At 39.5% G+C, this 9,797-nt stretch overlaps 1 protein-coding gene and 1 long non-coding RNA gene across 3 annotated transcripts; both read left to right on the forward strand.

Annotated features, from left to right (window-relative positions):
• Positions 1-2,298: 2,298 nt before the first annotated feature.
• LOC131256182 (uncharacterized) lies at positions 2,299-3,647 on the forward strand. Of its 2 annotated transcripts, XM_058257213.1 has the most exons (5): positions 2,299-2,416; positions 2,560-2,682; positions 2,775-2,883; positions 3,279-3,343; positions 3,437-3,647. In XM_058257213.1, exons 1-5 carry the CDS (start codon positions 2,300-2,302, stop codon positions 3,545-3,547), a joined length of 525 nt encoding a protein of 174 aa, XP_058113196.1. In that variant the 5' UTR covers position 2,299; the 3' UTR covers positions 3,548-3,647. The 2 variants fall into 2 exon arrangements, 1 of the variants encoding a protein (XP_058113196.1); XR_009176632.1 differs by lacking the exons at positions 2,299-2,416; positions 3,437-3,647 and adding an exon at positions 3,065-3,192 and having other exon boundaries at positions 2,563-2,883; positions 3,279-3,342.
• A 3,850-nt stretch (positions 3,648-7,497) lies between these two features.
• LOC131256183 (uncharacterized) lies at positions 7,498-8,228 on the forward strand. Its single transcript, XR_009176633.1, has 3 exons — positions 7,498-7,622; positions 7,900-7,956; positions 8,086-8,228. It is a non-coding gene; the product is annotated as an uncharacterized LOC131256183 (long non-coding RNA).
• The last annotated feature ends 1,569 nt before the right edge of the window (positions 8,229-9,797 follow it).

Consider the following 9,797-nt stretch of genomic DNA (forward strand, 5'->3'; position numbering starts at 1 on the left):
AAAAGGTCACGCAAACCTGGATTAAGAGGAAAACACCTTTCCTACTAATCCAAACTTTTGTGACAACAAAAGGATTTCAATGGCAGGGACTCAATCCCCACTATTATTTGCAACGTGGTCCACTTGATCCTAAATCTGCCTCATTCTTTAGCTCATGCCCAAAAATGAGCTTTCCAAATGGTTGGAAGGCTTGGGTGCAACACATGCATCATGATGGATCCCATAGATGGATGGATCTGGCTCATTCTTTAGCTCATACCCAATAATGAGCTTGCAAAATGGATCGATGGCTTGGATGCAACACATGCATCATGGTGGGGTCCAATACGCATCCAACAGCCAGCAAAATGGCCGGACGGTTTGAATGAAACACATACATTACCGTGCGATCCACCGTCCGCCTGGACGGTGGCAATAAAGTGCATGCATCAATGTGGTTTCCACTTGGGGCCCACCATGATGCTCAATTGCAATCCAACCCGTTGGTAAGGTCAGGCGGACCTGGATGAAAACGAAAGACAAATTCCACCTTGATCCAAGACTTATGTGGACCCAAGAATAGGTTTCAATGGCAAACAATACAACCCACTGTTTCTTCTGATGTGGGTCACCTGAGCCTTGAGTGTTGCTGAAATTTGGAGGGGGCCTACTGATGGAGGTGGCCCACCATATGAACGGGTTGGATGGAAAATATACATCAGGGTGGGGCCCACGGCTGGGACCGTGGGTCCCTGCCAATCGACCGCCCGCCCGCTGGTGCAGGCGCTGTCAGCGCGTCTGACAGCAGCAGCAGCTGTATGTTATGGTTATTTTTTTTTTTTTTTTGAAATTACAAGAAACTGCAGTTTTGCATGTGTGGGGCCCGTATCAGTGGAATCTAACCCTGCTGTTGGGTCCCATGGCTTAATACAAGGCAAACGAGCCCAATATTGAATATATTTTGATGAATAGACATAGTAGGTGATTTTTCAACGGTAACCACTACAGTTCCTCATGCAATGGCCCACCAGATACTCAGATCAGCTTCATTTTTTGGCTCAATGGCTAAAATGAACCCGAGAATGGAATGGACGGTTTGGATTAGGTCCATACATCAACATGGGGCCTGCATAAGCTGCCAACCCCAAAGCTTGAACCAAGCTTATATCTTTGTGCTGTCTTGACAGCAACTACTCCATCATTCCATGCTTCACTGACGTCCAGCGTCCTGGACGGTTTTGGATGCAACACATGTTCAGGTGGGCCCCACCTTCACACGTACGGTTTAGGTGGGCCACCATATGCATGGATGGTGTGGATAAAACATTCATCAAGGTGGGGTCCATCCAAGTGGGCCACACATCACATAAAAATGAAAAGAGAGAGAGAGAGAGAGAGAGAGAGAGAGAGATGGGCCACACATCCCGTAAAAATGAAAAGAGAGAGAGAGAGAGAAGCACCCACCTCTAGATCAACTCATTCTTTAATCCTTCGGGTCTTCAAGCCTCCAAGGATCCTTTTCAACGGTGGAGATGGGCTTCTAATGGCAGGATTGAAGGGGATCTAAGGTGTAAGAGGGCTAGCCATGGAGATGGGTTGGGACGTCCATGGCTCTAGCAAAGGTTGGAGAATAAGGAAGAAAGAGGGAGGGAGAGAGAGATAAGAGAGAGAGAGGTTATTATGGCTTGTCATAATGGTGTAAGGCCATCATTAATGCCTAGGTAAGGGTAGATGTTGACTTTTGGGGAAAAGGTGAAGGAATGATTACCTAGCACATCACCCCATAAAGGCTTAGAAAATTGAGTCATTGCAATAGGTGGGTCCCGCAACGTGCAGTCAACAGTCATTACAATGCGTGGGCCATCACTAGTCATCCGAGCGTTGCATTGACGCACGAGACGCGGCATTGGAACCGTGGCGATAATACGGTCATGACGGTATAAGTTTCGACTCGAGCCGACTCAAATATACTTGACACAACTTAAGATCGCGCGCATATGCCAATAACGGATCGCGGGTCGCTGGAATTCAACCGGAAGGACCGTAGAAGCCTACGGAACGATACAGTCTAGGACACGAGCTTTACATATGCAAAACTAGGCTACCCAAAATTTATGGACAACTCCCATTGCCTTTGATCTGCTAGAACTAGCATGTGTGGATTGGAAAAAGTGTGAATGCACTTGGCGTAATTAGTAGCGATGAGGATCTCCCACAATATTGATAAAACTCTATAAAATAGGAAATAACTCAAATTATTATCATAATATGTTGTGTACTCTCATAGATCTTACAATCAGACTATCAGTATTAATTGGACATGACTCCATTTACATTCAGCATCAAACTGGCTGCAGTCGCTTCTCGTAAGGAACACATAAATCTGGAGCAATGGCTGAACGAAAATTTGAGCACATACAAGGATACTTTTTTTGAGGTGATTCACATACTTTATTTCATTGCCACGGTATGAATGAACTTGTCCTCAATATATGCTGCATTTTTTTCCTCTTAAAGCTTCTTGAACATGAAAATGTTTAAAGTCCACTCATGGACATGTCTTTCTTTCTTTTTTCCCAGGATTGCCTCAAGTTCTTAAAAGAAATACCTTCTGCAGCAACAAATGATGCATCTGCCAATCCTTTTCAACATTCTAGCTCTGTCATGAATCTTTATCTAGAGACAAGTTCTACTCTTTTGAAGGTTTTTGCTTCCAAAATTTCTTTTTCTATTATCTATACACAGCGTCATAGAGAACTATTATGCATATTGTAGTTTACATGAATATTTCACAGGTCCTTCAAGCCCACTCTGGCCAGCTTATCTCCCACCAACTTTCTGAGGAATTGAGAAGGTTGCAGGCATCATCTGTGCATGCTAATCCAAGATTGCAAAATGGTGGAGGTACAAATTCATCAACACATGATGCATCATATCTGATTATTCACTGGCCTCTTTAGATCAACAGAAAATAATCTTTTTTAGCATCTCTTGTCCAAACACAATTCAAAAAGTATGATTATTCACTGGCCCTTTACTCACTGTTGAAGCGTATGTTTGTTAAGTTGCACTATTTGTCATGCAGCACATTGCGAACCTTGCTGGGAACAAAACTCTAGTTTTGCCTGTGCCTGCATTTAACGTCATCAATGGAGGATCACATGGTTTCACTGTCAACCTGAATTTTACGAACCTTGTTGGGAACAGAACTCGGTACAGGTAGATTGTCAATTACTATTTTATTTCCCATCTTGAAGATTTCATTCATCTCAATGCATGTTATCTTTTTCTCTCCATAGGACATGTTTCCGAGGGTGTAAAACCCAAAGGCAGGGGAGCTTCGAAGAAGGCTCCTGCTAGAAAGGTGTGTTTACAAATCCTGAAACATCTTATTTCCCAAGTATCTCCCTGTTTTTGTGGACTTCTCATTGCCTTTTTGGTTTGGGTCTTTCAACAGAAAATGCCGACTGCCGTTGATAGTGAAGAGGAAGATGATAAGGTGCTCAAGCTGAAAGAACAACTGGCAACATATAACATTAATTCTCCTTCAGATCAAACAGGTATATGATCATCCATGTGCAGTAAGCTTTCGAATCAAAGTGAAGCTGAGAATAGGGTGTTAGTTGATTGCAAATTGATAACCAGTAGATGCACATCCATGGAGTTTTTGCTTGCGCTTGTTGAGAAGTTATTTAGCTGTGAGAAGGCATTGGATCTTGTTGTTAATGAGAACTTTAAATAGACATATAACTATTATGTTGGCATTGTGTATGATTGAATGGAAATGAATGATTGTGTTTGATTGAATGAATGAATGATTGTGTTTGATTGAATGAATGAATGATTTAGCCATGAATTGGATCTTGCTTATATGAGTTATCAGGGTGTACTACATTGGTAAGAGCTGCCATTACAAATTAAATTTTTATTAACAATAGGCATTAGCTACGGCTATTAACCGTAGTACTTTATTGAACACCGTAGCTCTTGCTAAATTTAGCCTTTTGCTACGGTTCTCATTCTACTTTTAGCTACAGATAAAATCCATAGCTGTATATAATTTTAACCTACGGACAATATTGCTACGGATTTAATTCGTACCTATAGTTTAATTAGCTACGGCTATTAACCGTAGCCTGTTTCTACAAACTGTAGTTATTGCTAATTTAAGCCAATTGCTATGGTTCGTTGTCAACTTTTAGCTACAGATATAATCCGTAGCTGTAAATACTTTAGCGCTACAGAAGAAACGGCTATGGATTTAATCCGTATCCATTATATCTATAGCTACGGATTGTATCCGTAGCCATAGCTTTTAGACCTATGGCTACAACACCAATGGCTACGGTCGTGCTACAGATCTTAATCGTAGCCATAGGCTTTTAGCTACGGTTTTTAGCTGTAGCCTTTGGCCCATTTTCTGGTAGTGAACACACATTGCGTCCTACCATGCCGTATCCAGTTAGCAATGACATAGTGAATGTATTTAGTTTATCCACACTGTCAATCCATTTTTCTAGATCATTTTAGTGGTGGAGCCCAAAATTAAAGCATGTCCAAAGCTCAAGTGGACCATACCACAGGAAACAGTGGGAAAAATGATTTCCACTGTTGAAATCTTCCTATTGCCTATAGTGATTTTTATTTGTCATCTAACCTGTTCAATAGATCACAAATACATGGATAAAGGGAAAACTAAAATATCAACTTGATCCAAAACTTCAGTGGCTTCCCAAAAATTTTCAATGGTAGACGTTCAGTTTATACTATTTCCTATGATGTGGTCCACTTTAGATTTTTATAGGCTTCATTTTTGAGCTTATGTAATAAAACTATATGTTAAAATGGATGGATGGAGTGGATAAAATGAATAAATCATGGTGGACCCTACAGGATTTACTCAGTACACTTAGGGTATAAGGGGCCCTATAGGGCTTAAAAAAATATATGTGTTCTATCTAAGTTGTCTATATATTTTGAAATATTATTATAGGGAATGAAACCAAAAATCATCTAGATCGAAGGCTAAAGTAGACCATATGGTAGGAAACATGGAGATTAAATCACATGTGTGGATATAATAAATATATCATAGTGGGCCCAATAATACTTGGTGTCCTCACCGTATGACGTCCAAGAGGGAAACGAATTGGCTACGCCCCTTACACCAGACCCGTGGCTGGTAGTCGGTGCTCTATGGGTCCCATATATGTTTCATCCATGCCGTCCATCCATTTTTACATGTCATATTAGGGCTTGATACCAAAAATGAGAGGGATATAAATCTCAGGTGGACCACACCACATGAAAACAATAGTGATTGGATATCCACCATTAAAACCCTCCTAAGGCCCACTGTACTTTTTATTTGACATCTAATGTGTTGATTAGGTCATACAGGCCCAGATGAAGGGAAAAAAATATCAAATTGATCCAAAACTTTATATGCCCCTAAAAGGTTTTTTAATGGTCGATGCTCATTCAACATTGTTTCCTATAATGTGGTCCAGTTGAGATTGGGAAATACCTCATTTTTTGTCTCATACAATAAAATGATATGGAAAAATAGATGGATGGCAGGGATGAAACACATACATCATGGTGGGGCCCATAGAGCACCGACCACCAGCCCTTGGCGCTGGTGTCAGCGCGAGTAGCCAATCGGTTTCCTGAGAGAGACTTCAAGTCTCTCTCTCTCTATCCTCTCTCACTCTCTCAATCTCTCTCTCTCTCTCTCTCTCTCTCTCTCTACCGCACCCTCGCTCTCTCTCGGTCCTCTCTTAACCGCACCCTCTCTCTCTGTCTGTCTGTCTCTCTCGGTGCTCTCTCTCTCGCGCACCCTCTCTCTCTCTCGGTCCTCTCTCAACCGCTCTGTGGTTCCATACAGCCCCAGGCACATAGGTATATCTCCATGCCGTGTCACATTCAATCCGCTCTCGGTCCATTCGCTTAGAAAACAGCTCTCGGTTCTTTCACTTTGAAAACTGCGGCCCTGGTTAATAGCTCAGTGATGAGTCTCCGACCATGGGGCCACCTCGAGGTACGTGTTGCATATCTATGTTGTCCATCCATTTTATTAGCTAATTTAGGGATTTAAGGATTTAGGGATTTGGGGATTTAGGGATTTAGGGATTTATTAGCTAATTTAGGTGTTTAAGGATTTAGGGAATTGGGGATTTAGGGATTTGGGGATTTAGGGATTTAGGGATTTGGGGATTTAGGGATTTGGGGATTTGGGGATTTGGGGATTTGGAGATTTAGGGATTTGGGGATTTAGGGATTTGGGGATTTAGGGCATGTTTGGGCAGTGGGAGGTGGGAGCCACCTAGACGTGTATGGTTTGGTGGGCCGTCCATTTGGATAGCAAGGTCCACCTTATGTGCGGCCCGCCTGATTTATGTGTGGGTTGCACCCAAATAGGGTAAGAGTGGTTGCTTGGGCGGCCATGATTATCTAGGGTTTCCATCATTACTTTTGTAATCTAGGGTTTCGATCATTCCTTTTGCAAATCAACGGTTTTTGTTGCTGTTTTACATTTTCTTCTACCATTCAGTGCAGATCGTGGCTATGAATTTTGTATCTGATGTTATTTTTTCCGGTTGTTTTGGATTTGTTTTTGGATCTAGTACTGTGTATTGAGATCTATGATATTATTCCCTAATGTTCTTTTTGTAGATCTGTTACTCGTTTTATGATATTAGTTTATGTTTCTCGTAGATCTGATTGTTTTGGAGAGAGATTGGCTTCGTTGAGCTTGTTTGTATCTTTCTAGATCTAATTTTACACAGTACTGTATTCAGATGCTTCTTGTGAGGTGGTGAGATTGGGCAGATTGATGTTGTGTCATTTGGTTGGAGGATTTGGTTTTGAGATTTCTCCCATTTTTTTTGGTAGATGTCTTTTCCCAGATCACAAGTGGGATGGGTGAGAATTGGATTTCTTTTTTCCTGATTTCAAGTAGGGACAGAATTCCAATGGGGAGTGCCTCATTTGGTTGCGTTTCTAGCTCTGCAAGGAATTGATCCTGGTTAGGAATGCCTTTGGAATGGACTATTGTGTAGTTTAATGAGGTTTGTGGGGCTAGATTTTTTCATGCTTTGCATAAGGGTGCATATGATGATGCGGTGGTGATGATGGAAAAAAAATACTAATATTAATTCTCATAGATGTAGTGAAGTAATCTATGTGCCTGTGGTCCTCTATCAGAATTCTAGTAATAGTTTTCCTTACTTGCATATATATGTTGTTGGATGTACTTGAGTAAAAATAATTTTAATGAGTTGCATGTAGTGATATATGTGCCAGGCCATGGAATTCAAGTAATACATTTGCTTACATATGTTGCAATATTATCAAAGCTGTAGTTCTTCAAATTTCAGATACTTTAGGGACCGATTAGATACTTGGAAATTATTGAATCGGAAATTAGAGCAACATAGAAAACCCGAAAACCAACATACAAAGTCATAAAAAGGAAATGAAATGAATTTTATGTTTGTTGAATCGTGAATGAAAATCCTTCCTAATGTGTAGGTGCTTGTTTATTTGTCTTATTTAACATTGCCTCTTTCTTTCTGCTAGGATTGTTTCAATCTTATAGTTGAAAAAACAGGTCGTGATCTGATCCCTGCTATGGTCTATGGGTAAGTCATGGACATTGTTCATTTGAATTTTGTACAAATGAATTGATTGTCTGCTGGCAAGGGTGCGAATGTGAATAACTAAACACCGGCCCATATAAGGACACAAGTGATCCCAATTGCATGCGGGCATGAATGACTGTATTTATTACTATTATCATTATTTTGTTTTAGTGTGAGGCATAAATTGCCGATTCCTTATATCCTTTTCTTCTCCGCCTTTATGATTTATATCTTATATAGCATCCCACATTGTTGTGGTTTCTTAAATATTTTGCAGAAGAAATGTAGCGGGTCAAGAATTTGGTGGGATGTATTGTGCAATTTTAACTGTAAAGTAAGAACTTGCATCTTTAAGCCAAAATATAATTTTGCAGAAGATTCAAACTTTCACATTCGTATCTCTTTGCAGTTTTTGTATTCCAGATCATAATTGTTTTGATACTTGCATTTTAAATCAATGCAGTTCAGATGTTGTATCAGCTGGAATCCTTAGAATATTTGGTTAGGATGTTGCTGAACTTCCTTTGGTCGCTACAAGTAAAGAAAGCCAAGGAAAGGTAATGCATTCAAGTTGAAAAGTAAAAGCTGATTGCGATGCACTTGGTTTTTTTTTACAGGCATTGTTTTTTTTTAGATTTTTTCTTATGCTTATGATTTCCATGCGCTTTTGAGATTAGTTTTCCACTCTTTCTTTTTCTTTTTTTTAGTGTTTTTTCTTATCCTTATGATTTCTATGTGCTTTGCATAAGGGTGCATTTGCTTGCATATGTTGATGCAAAAGTAATTAGGATAAACTTCTTTCTGACTATCCTTTGTTTATTGTAATTAAGGAGTATCTAAGCAATCCTGTGCAAGTAAAGGTGGGAAAAGTAAGTAGCCCGACAACAAATGTATCTCAAATTTTGGAGAAGGTTACTGAAAGCGAGAAGGTTAGCTTATCTGGAAACTTATGTGAAAAGTAACGTAAGCTTGAAATTTTATTTTCTGAATTAGTGCTTGAATATTGATAATCGTATTTGAAAGTTAGATAATTAGTTACTTGTTTGAGGATGATGAATGTTTCAATTTCTTGGATGGATGATGAATGTATTTGCGAATGTAAATGAAAATAAAGAACTTATAATATATATATATATATATATATATATATATATATATATTATCAATGGAGGATACCTTGTTTAGGGGGACATGAAATTCTTGTAGCTTATGGGATGGTGCCCCAATATTAGTTGTATGTTACTAGCATGTAGTAGATAATACTAGGTTCAATAGTAGATAATACTAGAGAATACCTAAACTCGATGTGCGTCATAAGAATAGTTCTATAATCCAAAACCTATGTAGCTACCGATTCATTGTGTCCTAGTAACAGTGTTCTTTCTTCTGTCAGCGACATTCTTAAACCCCTTTTCTTGAATAGATAATGAGTGTGACAAGATCACACCATTTTCTGGAAAAAAAAGTGGTTTCTGGCAGTGTTCAACACTCATGTCAGACATTGACATGGCTGTGAGGGAAAAGAAAATTCAATTTATATTTTATTCTATTATTTCAGAAGCATTTATGTAGTATTTATAGGGCTAGTGCATTTGTAACGCCCTGAAATTCGGGGGTCGAGCATATCTCAGCTCCCGAGTTTCAAAACATCACTTATGCAACATATTGAATGATGGATGTATGTTGTCTGTATGAGTGCATAAAACATTGAATAGATTAAGCCAAACTGCAAACATAATTCAGGGATAAGTGAAAGACGCAAGCGGAAGACTTAAAGAAATATATGTGTACATGTGCAAGTCCCTGTAATATATATACTCTGCCAGGTCATAATTACAAGTATTGTTTTCAAAATATAAGTATCAAAATAACATCATCTATTACAATTACAAAGAAAACCCAGAATCCCCGCATATCAGGACATGGCTCACATGAACCCGCCTGAGAACTGCATAAAAGAAAACGTGACCTCATCATCCTCATACTCCTGTTCTACCTCAGGGGTCACGTCAACATCTGCATCTAAGACAGAGTCTGGTTAGTATTGAAACACCGTCTCAGAATGTGGGAGTGAGTGATCAACTCAGTGGAACTATACAGTAAAAGTTAACATGTTATCAATCAATCAAGCAGTAATGATAAGGTAAAACAATCAAACACGTCCTAACTACTCTT

The sequence above is a fragment of the Magnolia sinica genome, chromosome 9 (genome assembly GCF_029962835.1).
Source record: "Magnolia sinica isolate HGM2019 chromosome 9, MsV1, whole genome shotgun sequence".
Lineage (NCBI taxonomy): Eukaryota > Viridiplantae > Streptophyta > Magnoliopsida > Magnoliales > Magnoliaceae > Magnolia > Magnolia sinica.

What these genes read in the sequence shown, in the direction of transcription:
- LOC131256182 (XM_058257213.1), top strand. Translation starts at nt 2,300, where the DNA reads ATGACTCCATTTACATTCAGCATCAAACTGGCTGCAGTCGCTTCTCGT. An exon ending in AAGATTGCAAAATGGTGGAG is followed by an intron (nt 2,884 to 3,278) that starts GTACAAATTCAT and finishes TTCTCTCCATAG; the next exon opens with GACATGTTTCCGAGGGTGTA. An exon ending in AGAAGGCTCCTGCTAGAAAG is followed by an intron (nt 3,344 to 3,436) that starts GTGTGTTTACAA and finishes GTCTTTCAACAG; the next exon opens with AAAATGCCGACTGCCGTTGA.